Source organism: Cariama cristata, unplaced genomic scaffold (genome assembly GCF_000690535.1).
Source record: "Cariama cristata isolate BGI_N322 unplaced genomic scaffold, ASM69053v1 scaffold27434, whole genome shotgun sequence".
Taxonomy (NCBI): domain Eukaryota; kingdom Metazoa; phylum Chordata; class Aves; order Cariamiformes; family Cariamidae; genus Cariama; species Cariama cristata.
Genome location: NW_009614014.1, coordinates 1 through 16,768, shown reverse-complemented (window position 1 = coordinate 16,768; position 16,768 = coordinate 1). Strand labels below are relative to the sequence as shown.

General features: G+C 38.4%; 1 protein-coding gene across 1 annotated transcript in view; it reads right to left on the bottom strand.

The window, feature by feature from the left end:
- KIAA0556 (KIAA0556 ortholog) overlaps positions 1 to 15,896 on the bottom strand; it is a gene marked incomplete at its 3' end in the record, with an annotated part of 35,487 nt that extends 19,591 nt beyond the window's left edge. The window contains 6 exon segments of the mRNA XM_009699253.1: positions 2,054 to 2,203; positions 3,898 to 4,159; positions 6,195 to 6,329; positions 9,607 to 9,689; positions 14,106 to 14,275; positions 15,826 to 15,896. Coding sequence (XP_009697555.1) covers positions 2,054 to 2,203; positions 3,898 to 4,159; positions 6,195 to 6,329; positions 9,607 to 9,689; positions 14,106 to 14,275; positions 15,826 to 15,887 — 862 coding nt within the window.
- Positions 15,897 to 16,768: the final 872 nt, after the last annotated feature.

Below are 16,768 nucleotides of genomic sequence, written 5' to 3'. Positions count from 1 at the left end.
TGACACAGGGGTTTTTGCTAGCAGTCTGTAGCTATCCCAAGTGAGGCTGAATTGCTCCAATTTGTTTTTCTATTAATTTTCCAGGTCACATCTACTCTAGACAAAAGCTGAAACGGTATCATAAGAGGAGGAAAACTGACAAATGAGAAATATAGTTTTTAAGCTTTAAGATTTTTTGTACTTGCTTTGTTCCGATATTTAATGGAAATGCTTTGTAACAGTTCATTGAAAAAGAAGTATATATAATTTCAGCACAACCAGAATTTTTCAGTGTAACTGGGCTGTTCAGGTATTTTGGAGGAATCTTCTAGCAAAACAAAGGGAGTCAGGAGTTGCTACTTGCAAGGCAAAATAAATGACCTTATCACTTAAGCAGTCACCAAAATTCCCATACGCATCCCAATCTTCCCAAACATCATGGAGACACAGAAACGTCACAGCCTATAAACAGGTTTAAAAGAAAGGAAATAAAATTTAACAACTGAGGATCTGAGATTGGACTAAAAGAGAAGCACAATGGTTATATTCAAAAGAGAAGCACAGCGGTTATATTCAAGGACTTCAAAAGTCAAGGGAAGAAAAGAGACCGAAGTTGTACAGACATTTAGATCAAGTGAAAATATTCAAGAACAGGCTGATATGCAAGCAGGTTCATAATGCTGCAGGGAGGTTTACTAAACAGGAGAGTAAAATAGCAGTGGATGCTAGTAACACGAAGTCTACCTTGAAAAGACAGAAAGTTAAAATTGAAGTGAGATTTGCAGGCATTCACACTCTTTAAGCCCTATGCCATCTACACTCATAAAAACTTTCAACAAGCATTAGTCATCTCTGCAAATACAGTGAAACTTTCAACAAGCATTAGTCATCTCTGCAAATACAGGGACAGAATAAAGTCCTTTTTATTTTTCTGTACTATACCATCCCCCTGAAATGAAATTAATTGAAGGATTTAAAGTGATAGTTGGACAGAAACAGTTCTAACAAGCACTATTATAACCTGAGAAAATGCTACACACATCTTTGGAAAGCGGTCAAAGCAAGCATCTGCTCAGACAGATGGTGGGTGAGGGTCTCAGAAGCTACAAAGAGGATTTATTCTGAAGCCAAAAAGAATTAGCTTATTTTCCTCAATTTGGTTTTCTGCCAACTAAGAAACTAATATTTTAACTTTTCAAAACCATTAGCGTTATTGCTTCCTTGGGACACATCTGCATTTTGCTTTTTTCAAGAGTGTATCTTACCCACAGAGCGTGGTAAGTCTGAAAACTTTATCTCAGACCTTTCAAAACTCAAGTTCATCAGACTTGTTCAGTTAAGGACTGTGCTGAAACAACAACTGCAGCCATGATTTCAGCCCCGAGAGTTGGCGTTTGTTTGGGGGGGTTTTTAGCCCAGGTAAAGATCATACCTTAGCAGCAGATTTCTAGAATAAGCACCAGTGCCTTCAAAATGGTGTTCTCCAGTCAAGGAAAAACATTTTCCAGTAGGGGACTATATACTGGCATACACATCCAGCACTGGAGACTGATCTGTAGTGTTCAAGGTGTAATTCAAGTACAGTCCCAAGCAGCAACAGAGCGAGTTTTGCTGTGCGGTGGAAAACTATGCCTTTAGTAATATAAATGCATTGTGTTAAAATCTTCCACCGAAGTGCCAATTGCTGATTTTGAGAAGACACACTTCTGTTAATACCACAGCGAACAGATCTCCATGAGGAAAGTGGGAAACACAGAACAAGCACAAGGACTGAAAGGGAGAGGAAAAAGTCTTATGCTATTGAAGTAAAAAGAGAAGTTAGGTAGTAAAGATGTAGCAGAAGATTAAAGTATACCAGCTCTGGACTTTCTCACACTTTTACTTAAGTAAAAACACTCAAGGTGGTAAAAACAACAACAAACCCCACCAAAAAGGAAAAAAAAAAAGAAAAAAAGAAGACAACAGCTAAGAAAAATCACATAATGACAGATATGTGCTGAAACTACATCTGAGTCAGAGGGGAAAAAAAGCATGAAAATGGTCCTTATTGACATTACATATTCTTATTTCTTACTAGAGCAAATTCTTTCATGTCTTTCCTGGTGCAAGAACTCAGCAGAGAGTGGCCGAGTGATTTTACTTTTTACCATGACTGGTCTGACAGGAATGTACGTTTCAGCATTATCTTTTCTTTTTGCTGAGAGAACTCGTAGTGGCTTCACTTCTGCAAGATAATAAGGGAACAGAAATAATCAACCTCAGAGATATTTAAGAGCAGCCAGCCAGGGTAAACTTATTGGATCTTAACTGCTAAAATTTTGCCACTTTAATTATGTTGGCATAGTTAAAGTAATAACCTCCATCCTCTCTCCCTCTCATTTATAGTGTGCTATTGCTGTAGAAGTACATATGCATGGCTTGCAATGGCTTAGTGAAACAAAATAAAATATATCATTATAAAGTAACAACATATGTCATCTGTACCAGATATTTACCTGCATTACATCAAGAAAAGCAAAAATAAAAGTCCTGAGTCACTTACTAACATGTTTATACCAAAATAAATCTTAAAATACAGACTAAAATGTTGTCTTATTTAGAAGTTTCAAAGAGGCAGAGAGTTGCCTAGTGTAGTTGATAAGAGTACTTCTTCACTTTCTTATTTGAGTATTACTAATGCCTCCATTGTTTGCATCAGAGCTTTGAACCTTCACTCTGGAAAAAAAAAATCATCTACTCTTCCCAAAGATCTTGTTCTCACCGCTGCTCCGTCCCTTGTTCCTATCTCTTCTTCTGCCACCTCGCCCCATTCACACTCCACTCACCTCTATGATAATGAGAGGAACACTCCTTTACTCAATTTGTTCAAAGATTGTTCCTCTTAAGTTAAGCAATTAACCATGGATAAGGAAAAGAGAAAAGAAAAAAGAAAAGAAAAAGAAAAAGAAAAAGAAAAAGAAAAAGAAAAAGAAAAAGAAAAAGAAAAAGAAAAAGAAAAAGAAAAAGAAAAAGAAAAAGAAAAAGAAAAAGAAAAAGAAAAAGAAAAAGAAAAAAAAAGAAAAAGAAAAAGAAAAAGAAAAAGAAAAAGAAAAAGAAAAAGAAAAAGAAAAAGAAAAAAAAAGAAAAAGAAAAAGAAAAAGAAAAAGAAAAAGAAAAAGAAAAAGAAAAAGAAAAGAAAAAGAAAAGAAAAGAAAAGAAAAGAAAAAGAAAAGAAAAGAAAAGAAAAACCCAAAACCAATGAATGTACTTGAAATGATTAGGGAGGGAATTTTGAGAAATACTGAACGTAGGTCAAGGTCTCGTTTCTGCCTGAACTCTCTACCTTTAACAAGCTAAACATCTTTGAGAATTACTGACTGGTTTTGGGTTTGGACATTGAGGTCTCCAAAGGAGAATACCTGACAAAAATAAGTGGCTCATAGCCAGACAGATTTGCATTCTCAAATTAATACATCCTTCATCAGGGATGAATAGCACATGCTATGACAACAAGTGTCTAGCACCCAGGATGTGAAATGGAGGAAGTTGAGACTGGGAAGATTTGGCTGCCTGGACTACTGCAAAAACAGTTCAAAAATACATTAAAAAAATAATAATCTCTTGAGAAATCTCACAGACAGTCTGAGACAATCTTAGTTCACGTGTCTAGGCCTGGTGATGTAAGTGCGTTAACCAGGGCTATATCTTTGTCTTTGCAAAAAACTTTCTTAATGTAGTAGGAAGAGGATGCAAGTCTCCCAAATCAGGAGATTAAAACAACAGGTTTGCTGAAGAGCATGAAAACTCATGGGAGTATGGAGTAAACATTAATGATTAACCAGCAGCAATTCCCTTAGAAGTAATGCTCTCAAAGAATTATTATTATTATTATTATTATTATAATAGTACTGTAGCAGTGTATAATACACAGAGACTTACTACTTTGATCCTGGTTGAATTCCAACACAGTAAGGGCACCAGAATCAAGGCCAGAGCACCTCCCAGCATCCTGATGTTCAGAAGCCTCTTTCTGCAGTGAGCTACTGCTATGCAACTGAAGGCCTCCAAAGCTTCTAATTGTTTCCTCAGTGGGAGACGGTTCTGAAATCACATCCTCTTCAACAGAGTCATAATCATCACTAACAGAGTCTTCTTCCATCCTTTTCTCTTCTATACCGAGTTGCAAGCTTCTTCTCAATTGCTGGTACAATTCAAACAGATTTGTCAGAAAAGCTCAAATGTTTATTTTAAAATAAACCAATGTAGCTGTCTCTTCCTCCCTGAGGAGAAGGAAAATCTTTTCATGAACTCAGAGCCATGATGCAGCTAAAAATATTCACATTCCTATGTTAAGTCTTCACTCCTCTGATGAGGACTTGTAAAGAAAAATCATTCTACAACTCCTTTGTTCCTTCTCATCAGAATCCTTGCAGGAAAATACTGTAGGCCACGGAATTTTTATATGCAAACCCCATTTTTAGGAATAAGATACAAACAGGAGGTAAGCAATGGAGAGGGCAAGGGCATATATTTTTCCAGTCTCACACAGTTAGATTACCGTATCTTTTGGCTTGCTATTTGAAGACTAGCTGCAATCCAGATTTTCCAAATGCCTTCACAAGACTGGAAAGCTAATGTTATAGCAACTTCTTTATCAGTTATTGGACAGATGATAATAGTCCTGTCTTGTACCCATCTGTATTTCAAAAAACAGTAGAAAAGAGTTGTAGTCTAATGGACTAAGCTTCCAGTTTGCACAGATTTTTTCAAGTGGACACACTGCAACAGGATTTTTATGCAAAAATTAACCTATTTTGAAATTTACTGGGGAAAAAACTGCCCTGCCTCTCTCAGCATATGCCACAAACAGCACAGATGATGCTGGAGAGACTTGTGTTTTTATGAATGCAAAAGGAAAAGACCTTGCATATCTTAAATGCTTTTTTCCTCTCTTTGTTTGTATTAGAGTTTTGAGATAAGTATAGATAAGGAAACTGTATGAGTAAAATGAAAACCTGAAGCTATCTTAGGTACAACTGAACTGTGACTGTGTATGTTCAGTTTGCAATGGAAGCTTCAAGCTGCTCTTCTGCTACACATTACACTTGTTAGGAAATCAATCTTGACAGAAACATATTACAAGCAAACTTAGGCTCAAAAGAGGGTCTATAAGCAACCTGAGGCTTGATATTAAGCATGTCTAATGACAGTCAAGACTAATATTTCCAGCTATTTGACAGGGAATTGTACAGGTTTTTTTTTGGTTTGAAACCTCATGACATCTGCATTGTAACAAGACATTCAAGAAAACACATTATAGCTTTAGGGAAATCAAAAGTATTTCCATCTGGGATACAAAGAAAAATGAGGGTTTGGTTTAAAATTATTAGCTTACTACCTACACATAAGTGATCATAAATATCCATCACTCTAAACAAGTTACTGGTTTGTAGAGCAAAAAAAAATCATAAACTCAAAAGGAATATAGGAAAGGTAGAAAGTTGCAAGCTAGGAAAATGCACTTGGGAAGTGTGTCTGATGTCAGTGGTAAGACAGTTTCATATACTATGATGCTACTTTCATATACTTTGTGCTACTAGTTTCATATACTTCAGATGCTACCCCACTACCCAGAAAAGCTTTATTGATGTCAGTAATTCATTAGGCAGAAAAACATCCATAAATTTTTGTTCATTTATTAATTTTTTTAAGGACAGGACATTTGTGAAGTGTGCTAGATCAAACTGCAATTAGTAACCAAATGGAAAGCAACTGTATTGATTAACTTTACTGAGACTTCTGTTAGGTAAAACAATGACATGCAACAATTTTGGTACAATTACTCAAAAACTAACCTAAACCCAGAAAAAGTTGTTGTTTAAGCTTTCTCTAACCTGACAGCCAAGAGTGACATTCATGTAGACAACCATTAAGTGAACTGAAAGAGTCTCCTTGCATGAAATACCTTAGTTCTATCCAAGAGAGACAACATTCTACTTCTTTAAGTTAGGACTTAACATGTTACAGTGTTGTTGGCTGAGATTAGATTTTCACAGTAGTTTTACTTTTTCATTTTTTCCTTCTTTATGTCACATCTCATCAATGTGAAATCATCTAGTGAAAGAAACACTGCATAGCATACTGGGTTTGCATGCTCTAATCAAGACTGATAACTGAGTCTGTTCACATTTCAGTTGACACTGCCATGAACAATACAAGGCAACTGCCAGTTGTACCTGGGAGTAACAAAGAGGATCATCACCATTTGTCTCCACGCTCAAGCTTTCATAAGGTTCAAAATCCTCCTGGTACTCAAGAGGAGGTTCAATGCAGAGTTTATCCCCCCTTTCTGTTTTAATCTCCACAGTTTTCTGTTAAAAGAAGCATTCGAAGAAATTAGACATGTTTTGTGCCATCAGCAGTACAAAAAGAATAATCATCACATTTTACATAACGATATTTAGATCAAGCAACGCTTTTCCCCTCTGTTCCACAGAAAGTTTCTGTTCTCCCTGAGCTCAACTTGGGCCCCTGCATTATGGTTTAACTGCCCTAGTCAGACTCCCCACCTGCTGCTGCTGTCGCCAGAGTGGGTCAGGCCCAGCATACATCATGCATTCAGCACCAAAGTGAGTGCCCGTTGGGGTTCACCCCCTCACCTCACCAGGTAAGTGAAAAAACAATAGGAGTAGGGACAGCAATCAACAAAATAGCTGAAATGCAATCACTTAAAGGCAGGTGAAACAACCTTACGGAGAAAGCTCTCAAGCCTCAACTGGGGAATTGCAATGCTTGGGTGCCTCTCTGAAATGCAGCTACACTAATGGAGAACAAACCCTTGGGGAACAAACAGGAGCAGTTCGAAGCTTGCATCCGGTTACAGGGCTCTGACCTCATTGGGATCACAGAGATATGGTGGGATAGCTCACAAGACTGGAGTGCTGTGACGGATGGATACAGGCTCTTTAAGAAAGACAGGCTGAGAAGGTGAGAAGGAATCGTCATCCTTTATGTGAGAGCAAGCTGGAACGTACGGAGCTCTGCAAGGAACAGGTCAGGAGCCAGTCAAGAGCTTCTGAGTCAAGACTAGCAGGCAGACCAGCATGGGTGCTGTTATAGTGGTATCTGCTATAGATCTCCTGATCAGGAAGAAGTAGATGAAGCCTTGCTCAAAAAAACAGAAGAATCTGCAAGTTCAAAGACCCTTGCCCTCACGGGGTACTTTAACAAACCTGTTATCTTTTGGAAAGACAACACAGCAATCTAGGAGATATCTAGAATGCACATGGGATTGAGAAGCCAACAAGTAAAGGTGCTCTAATGGAGATGCTGAGAGAGCTGGGACTCCAGCCTGGGGAAGAGAAGGCTCTGGGGGATCTCATCAATGTGTATAAATACCTGACAGGTGTCTGCTCATTGACAGGACAAGAGGCAATGAACACAAATAAAAAAATCATAAAATTCCACCTGAACAGAAGAAAAAAAATTACTGTGAGGGTGATCAAACACTGGAACAGGTTTCCTGGAGAGGTTGCGGAGTCTCCATCTGTAGAGTATTCAAAACTTGACTGGACATGGTCCTGGGCAACCTGCTGTAGCTGACCCTGCTTGAGCACAGGGATTAACTAGATGATCTCAAGAGTTCCCTTTCAATCACAATAATTTTGCGATTCTGTAATGTCTATGTATGAAAAAGACTACTTGAAGTAATTGCAATTTTTTAAAGATGTATTACCCTTGTGTATAATATAATAAGGGGGAAATGTTATGCCATAAGCATTCAAGCAGAAAGATTTCTTTGCCTTTGTAAATGTCAGACATGGCTGCCAATAGGTTCAAGTTAATTTGTTTTACTTCGTAATTAGGATGCAATCAACGTATGCACACTGTCAGTTACTCAAGCACGGCTAAAGAGGGGTAGAAGATTTGAGAAACTCATCTTTCCATACCACAGAATTTCAGTACTCCAAAAGATGACAAAAGAGAAAGTAGGAAGTGCATATACTGCTCTTAAGGAACAAAGTTATCTGCACGTAACTTTTTTTCCCCGCTTTTGAACTCTGGTGCAGACATATTCTATAGCGGGAAGTCTTATAAGTGAATGCTGGGAAGAGGACTGTTTCATTAAAGGCAACACATGATCCAGAAGTCTGTGCAATGATATTAAACTCCGTTATCTGGTGTTCATACACTCCTCTACCATTTTGTAAGTGCCAGGAGCAGAGATGTCCCAGAGGGAATATCCTAAGGCAACCTGGCTTATGAAAGAATGTGTTCTTTCAATAACTCTATCTTCCCGCCTCATAGCATACCTTAGCACAGCCCAAGTTTGAGAGTTTTGAACATAAATTGCTAGGTCCTCTAGATATCCAAAAAACCCACAGGGAAAATTACTGGGAAAATAAACTGCTGTCTAGCACAACCTGCGTCTTATTCAGTGGTTGCATATTTCCTTTGCTAAATAATTCCAGTTGTTCATTAAGATACTATAACTCTGCTATCCTCCCATCCAATTGGATAAAAGAGTTAAGGTATCATTCTAAGCTAGTCTCAGGTAGCAGCTAGTTTTTAGTATAGCTACCTATATTTGGCTAATTTTCCAATCCAGTCAGAGGAGATATCTCCTTCTTCATTTGGCTCTTGTGATTAGAATGATGTAGGTTATGACTAGCCACACATTTGGCAAATCTAGCAAACAAGTTCTGACAGGGCAGTATGTAAGCAGTGATCTATGCAGAGAAGTAGTAGCTGAGCAAATTAATTCAACTAAGCAGTAAAGGTGATAAATAAAGTAATGCAGCCTTAAAACTTGAATGTGCAATATTTGCTGAAAGAAAAGCAAACTTGCATGACATGAACATTTGATCCACAGTGACACAGACCCCTGATCCCCAGTCACTCAAGCACGGACTGGATATCCAGCCAGGGCAATTGCTAATCAAGTAGGGCAATTATTTGGATGACATGTCTTAGTTGTTCAGAATTCACATTTGTTCTGTTAATTAAGTCATACTCCTTGACAGGTTAAGTCAGATTCTTCTTTAGGCCAAAAGAAAAAAAGACCAATGAGGTTTCTCCAGTGAACCAACTATGTAGCTAAAGGCTCCAAATTTCTTAGGCAGGGTATTTTTATTATCTGTATGCATCTTCCTCTCTTCTGATCTACAAGAATGTGTCACAAACTACAACTCAAGCTATGCAAATTACAACTCTGTGTCCCTTAATACTATTGCACAGTGGAGAACAGCAGTGACAGACAGAGAAGTATCTCCAAAATGCGATTCTCCATCCTTTGCACTAGATAAGCTCTCTAGGCTTGCCATCAGAGATGTCAAGCAACAGCTATTCTGCTGGAGGACAGATTGAGCCAATCATGTCAGGCTACAAAAGTTTCTGTGACAGACGTCACTGAAACCAGACTCTTTCAATGAGATTTGCCTCTTTAGTGCTTCAAAGTAGACACAAGACTGGTCAGGGTATCATTTCATATTGTCACTCATTGACACACATTGTATCCAGATCAAAGCAAGACTCAGTTCTAGGAGATTTCCAACTGCCCGCTATCTACCTGTTGCAACCAATTTCCCCTAAAATTATTTATGATCTAAGAATTAGTTCAAAGATGCATTCTTTCAAACTGTTTCTCACCTGACACCAACCTCTGCGCTGTATTTTGCTTGGTGCAGTCTGTGTGCTGTGCTCTTGCAGCTCACTCTCTTTTAGCTGGGTTGCTTTTTCAGAACACAGAGACAAGAATTAGAAGACAGAAAATAGAATTATGGTATTTGACAATATACACCTTAGTTCGCATTCATTTTTTTTTTCCCTCGAGATGAGGACAGAAAAGTCTTTGACATCTGAATGGTATCAACAACTGAAAAGGCATTCCCTTTCAGATACTGATTAGTTGTGTGTTAGTAGCAGGAGTTTTGAACCTCTTTGGGGACAGTCATCATCATGTGTATTCAAGAGAACAAACTGTTTAAAGATACATTAGCTTAACAGCAAGCGAAGCCCACATTGATACGAAAGTACAGAAATACGTTCTAGAATAGGGGTGCACATCATTCTAACTCCCAGCTGGGTAGACAGTAAGCTGTCTTAGGAAGCCAACTGAGTCCAGAACCCGTACTACTGAAGGCAGACTCTGGTAGACAGGGTCCCAGCGAACAACAGGCAATATGCTGGGTTTACAAAGGCATTGTGTGTATTTACTCTCAAACTAAGGAAACATAAGATATTGGCAGATTAAACAGAATGTATCAGGTATTTAGCATACTGTGCAGAGAAGGAGTCTTCATGTACAAGTCATAAATGAGGGACAAACAATCATTTTCCTTCGTTTCTAAGGCAAGGAAGAGTTGGTTCCAGAGCTTCTGCAAAAATCCTGTGTATGGTCAAAGAGAACTAAGGGTTCCTGTGCTGGAAATGGTCCCAACTTACAGTGGAACAATGGATTTTTGAGGAGATGCTTTGATTGAGACAAAGAGACAAACATCTTGCAGGTCACATCAGCATCCTCAATGGAGCAAGGACATCACCAACACTCTCAATAGCATCCTAAATAAAGGCATCTCACCTCCTATGTGTCCAAGACAGATTTACAGCTTCCATTTCTTCTCAGTGGAGAAAAATAGCTGATGCAAAACCTTTTTTCTTTAAGTCATAATTTAATGGTCACCCTAAGCCAGCAGAAACTGGCACTACCAATAAAAGAAGCAGTCATCCTACAAAGGTCATAGAACCACAGAAAGATTTAGTTGGTCTCCAAGTCCACCTTTCCATTCAAAGCAGGGCTTACTTCAAAATTAGATCAGGTTGCTCATTACAATTCTCAATACCACATTTTCTTTTTTGGGTTGGACAACCCTATATGCACCTGTGCAGTGAACTGTTCAGAGAACTGATATGGGCAAGTTTTAACTGAGGAAAAACATAAAAGAAAGATTACTTTTAATTGCAGTTACTTGTACAATCTGGTTTACCATGAGATTGCACAAACGCTGGTACGAGCAGATAGGAGAGAACAGGCCCGGGAAGAGAGAGGAAGAGAACGGGAGAGAACGGATCATACAACCATTCTTGGGGGAACAGTGTATGCTTATGTCAATTTAGAGTGATCATAAAATTACACAGCGAGAAGAACAAGATGTTGTTCTACTGCTTCAGCACAAAGTATCTGTCTCTTAGGCCTGAAACAGGGCTAGGAACAGAGGGGAAAAGGAATGGACTGCTCCAAGGAAGAAAAACAGCCCTTCCAACCAGAACTCCTACTACTCCATTAGACTATTCCTAAGTGACTTCAGAAATAATTTGCAGTCATTAACATTGGTGGTGATTGTTACGGGAGCTCTTCTGTCACTGAGCGTGAACTGTCCTGAGATTACAATGCTAGAAGCGTGGTCTGAGTCGGTCACTGCTTTGGGACAGAACTGGAAGCATCTTTCACTTCCTAAGCAATCCATCTTCTCTAAGCAACTGCCAAGGCCACTCATGTATGCTACAAATGTAAGTAGGAGAAGGGCACAGGGTAGGACTCATGCTACCACTGCTGAGTATTTGATTCTCAGAATTGTTTGAGTATTGTGTGACAGGCTGATGTGACCAGGTCTCTCTCAACCAGAAAAAACAGTAGTTCAAATCCCAGGCAGAAGTTGATGCAGCTGAGCTAGTCATCTGTGCTACAAACAATACTTTAGAATAAAAACATCCTTCTCACGGGATGGATGGGATGTGAATACCAACCACTACCTGTTTCAGCACACAAATAGGTCCATTGGTGTCATTCCCTTGGAGACTTGAGCTGACAGTGCCTATTGTGCAGCCAAGAACTGAGTAGTACATCATCAAAAAATTAATCACAATCAAAACAGACCCCATGCTACCCTTAAAACACATCTTTGTGACCACACCAACATTCACTGGAAGTACACGCATGGTTGTGAAACTATGTGTGGGTTATACACCCAAAGAAATGACAGTATACCTACAGACCAGCTTCACTACCTTATAAACCCATCATTTACTTTAATTCATTTACCAAGCCTCAGTGTAAAAAGTTTATCAATCACTATTAATATCAATTACTCCTAGGGAACACAGACAAAGAAAATAGTCCAGACAAATAGATTTACGATGACACTTTCAGGAACCACAAAGAGGGATTTGTGCCCATTCTGTATTATTAAGTACATTCCTAATTTTTCAGTGAAGATTAATCCTATAGATGGATGCTTTAGAAGTAATAAATGATGCAATAACTCTCATGGGAGATGGATAGTGAAGAAAATTCAGTGCTGTATCTCAGCTCAAAACCATTTCTGTAAGTAAAATCATATTCAGTCCTTGAGAAGAAATGCCCAGAACTGAAGCAGACCACAAAACTGCTAAGGTACTACCCTCAGGCAAGAAGCTTATACAGATCACTAATGACTCCCACTCTGGACTCTAGTGGCAAAATCAAATGGAAGCAGAAAAATGACAGGATGATGATTCAGTTGATATCTTTCACTGCAGGTACACGTGTCTGAAATAACAACATTGGATAGCTAAGAAAGAGCAAAACACTGAGTTCTCTTCTGCAGAGATAATGCTACTCTCTCTAAGTTGATGGAGGAAAGGAACAGAGACTGCCACGAAAGTCTTTAAAGGTCCCTAAGACAAGCTGAAGTATTGTACCTTGACCGAATCAAATGGCATTAAGCAACCCTATAAATAAACAACTTTGGTTAAGCTTAGAGATAACAGCTGCATAGCAGAACTTTAAGAGGAAATTTCTCTTGACAGAGTTCTATTACAGCTGCTGTCACAATATCCCTGCACAATTTTTGGACCAAAAAGTCAAAGATGTTGTTCTACACCCTCTTTAGCTACCTGAAGGTGTATCATCCCAGTGTGACAGAGCACACAATTTCCTTCATTTTCCAATATCCAAGAACATGAACTTTTTTGCATCATTACACACAAGTTTTTACTTTCATAGAGAACAGTGAAACTAGGCGACTAGCTGATTCCCCATCACCATCCTGTAAAACTTGCAAGAAATTACACTGCAGACAGCTAAGCCTGAACACACTTAAACTCGAAAACAAACAGTATGTACTCAGTGTAGCAGGAAAACAAAGAAAAAAAACAGACATCACGGTCAGAGTCATGGTTAGAACAGTTACTGAAAGAAAAGTTTGTTTCCAGTATTGTCGAGATTAATAAACTTTCAGTCATAATAAACTACCATAGTAATTAGCTTTTTTAACTATTTATCTTCATTTTTAGGTGAAAATAAAGCTTAAGCAGACATTATCTACACAGCAACAGATTTAAAAAATACACTCTAAGATAGACAGGTTGTAGCAAACGTGAGGATAACACACTAAGGTTGGTAAACTGCTTTACACAGGGATTTAGTGAAATCAACTTTATTTTCATTATGTTAAATAGATTAGAACGCCAGTAAGCTCACACTTTATACCTTCATGCATGCAAAATTATTCCTGTCACTATATTGCTCTCTATGACAGACAGATTTAAATTAGAAACCAAATACACATTTTTAATAAAGCCAGCTAATCACTGGCAGAAAATGGTAGATTGTCTTTACTTCAAGTATTTAAATAAAGATTAGTTGTCTTTTTAAGACAATTATTATAGCTTAAACATAATTTATGAGCTTAATGCAGCTATTACTGAATATAATTTGATTATAGTCTATGTCATCAAATGTCATTTGTCTACAGGACACCAGACTTAGATAACACTGAAGTCCATCAGATTTTAAGGCCTATTAACGGTGTTATGTATCAGACAAAGGTATACCATTATTTTACTCTGACAATTTATATACATTTGTAATCTTTCTAGTTTTAGCTATAACTATTTAACAAATGCAGAGGCAGGGAAGTTAAACTTTAGAATTAGTCAGGGATCAACTGAGAAATTGATAGGGTGTTGCAGAGACTATTCCTTACATACAGCCAGCTTAAGTACTCTGATGAAAGTCCCCCAGGGAATTTCATTCCACCAAGCTCAAATGCTGCCGTCTGTTTATCACAGCCTGATCAGTAACTTCACCAACTGAATTACAGCTCTGATGAGTAGATGTTTAAAATAGTTCTAGACTGCAATCTCTGTAAAACTCTCATGTAACTCACCATTTTTCCTGGTGGTCTTCGTCTGACTTTTAAGGTAGCCATGTGAGTTGATTTTTCTGCGGTACTTTCTCAGCTCTGAATTAGCTCCATTCAGATACAGAGAAAATCCTTGTTCTAACTGCTCCAGTTTAATTTGTATAGCATCCTTTCTTTTTAAACGTGCCAGTAGCCTGAAGTAGAAAGGATAATAATTCATCCTAAAGCAGTGCATATACAGATGATCAGATCAGCAATAAATACAAAAACACATGATGTCACAAAGCTGAAAAATACGTTCACAGTTCAAATAACAATTTCAGAATACAGCCTCCAGGACCTGTTCCTGTTCTGTAATGCTTGTATGAGTACCCACATGATGATACATGAAGTTTGACCAAGACTCTCCCTTCTGAGATTTTTTCCATGTTGTTTCTCATTTCACATTATTTTTTCCATTTGGTATTTAGTATCTTTAATCCTTCTCCTTGAAAAATTTTAAGATTTTTACTTAGAATTTCAAAAAGCTTAAAAATGGTTGAGCTCTTTCCAGGAAAAAAAAAAAAAAAAAAAGAAAAAGATTATTTGTGTTTTGAAATTTGAGGGGGAAAGCCCTCAATCATGCAGTTAGAGATACCAGAAAATTAAAGTCTGGTTAAAATAATGTAAAAAACCCCCCGCCCTTCCCCAGGCTTAATTTCAGTGAAACACCTACCCTCCCTCTTCCAAGTCTCATCTTCCCTCCTTTCACCATGTAGCCCCCACTATCCAAAACTGCCAGTTATGTCCAACACATGAATGCATCCGGCATTCATCTTCCGCAAGGTACAGTTGCCACCTGCTTGTCGTGTTGTAATTCAGTGGCATTTGTTCCTACCAAAATTCAGAATTACAGCTCTGATAGTAAGGACGCAAGTTGTTTCAATCATTAAATAATCTGGTTTTATCCTTTTCTAAAACCACTTTAGGAGACTATATGTGAAAGAAACCCGTGTTCACAAAAATTGGCTGTTCTTCTAACACAATTGTGGCTTTTGTAGGCTTTTTTGGTCTTTTCACCAAACCATTCAGTTTGTTATACAATTTGAGTAAAAATCTTATGGCTTGTGGTAAAGGAGGGAATCCAGCAAGAAAGTTCTGTAGACCCTTCTGAACCAACCTATGACATTCATCCATCTAGGGTACAATGACAGGAAGGTTCATACGAACAAAGATTAAAAGAAATGTTTTAAACTTGTCTGAAAGATACTGAAGTTTGCAAAAGCAACTTAAATGTCCTTATCTCCCACCTTAGCACAACCTGACTTTGCACATTTAACTTCAGCAACTTTTGCATGCAATTTTCTGTATTTCTGACAACACAAAAACATTGCCTCATAACAACACCCTCACACAATGTGAGCTGCCAATCACTTCTGAATCTACAACCTCTTGCCCTATAAACAAAAATCTTCTCTGTAGGTCATGGAAACAATAACTATTTTATTAATAAATTTATCTATATTTTAAAGTATGCTGAAGAAATACCGTGATCTCCTCTAGAAATAAGAACTTTGATGTACTTAGCAACCAAAGGGAAGAGAATTACCTGAATGCTTTAAGATACAGCAAGTCAGACTTTGCATCACAAGTTTAAAAAACAAGTTTTTAACCTAATATTCACAGCTGCTGATATTAGATACTATTTTAGATAGTACACAACAGATATTACATACTCAATGGTGGTAACAATTCTGTATCTTACCGGTTTCTCTGCTGAAGCGATATTAAGTATTCGTCATGTTTCTCATCAAAGTCAGTCACCATGTCCTTAATATCAAGTTGAAATGAGAATATAATTGTCACATTGAAGTACAGAAACGATTTATTAGACAGTACTACTGGTTTTGCACCTTCAATAGACAAGAATGCTATAAACTGAAAGAAGTTCCTTCTTCAACAAAGCATAAAACTGCCAGCGTAGTAAAGTTCCCAAAGAATAGAGGAAACTTTAGTTCTTTTACTTATCTTTCAGAACCCGTCACAATCTACTGAAGAACCTAAAAATACTAAAAATGGAAGGCATATGCTATAATGAGTTTATAATCCAGTAACTGTCAAGCAAGTCAATTCTGGGGCACAAGCTGAAAGGGCCATGACCAAAGTCCAACTGTAGGATGATTTTCCTGAATTGCTACTGCTCATTAGGTCAGTTAATTCTAGAACTTATTCACTGCAGATGCCCTATACATTTAAAGCGTTTAACTAAATATTTTACCTTGCTTGCCTTTCAGGAAATAAGAACTTTTCCAGCAATTCCCACCAAGTATCCCAGAGTTGATGCTCCAAGTTGTGGTGAGGTGCCCTCTTATACATTCAGAAGTTTAAACTTGCCACCAAAACTTTTATTTTAGTTCTGTACCAAAAAAAGAAAGCCCATATTCTGTCTCTTCCCGACCGCAGGCTACCTCTGCCAAAACACCGCCCCTTCCCGCGCTCTCGCTGAGGTAACGCAGCGTTGGGGCCCAACTGACAGATCTCCCGAGCGACAGAGCAGGGCCTCGGGCCCCACTCCCATGCGCTTTGCCTCGGCAGCGCCGGCAGGCACCGGGCTCAGGAGAGAACCGGGGGCAGAGCCCCCGCCGGGCAGAGCCCCCTCAGTAGCTCGGCGGGTACCGCGGCGAGAAAAGGCCGCGCCAGGCCGCGCC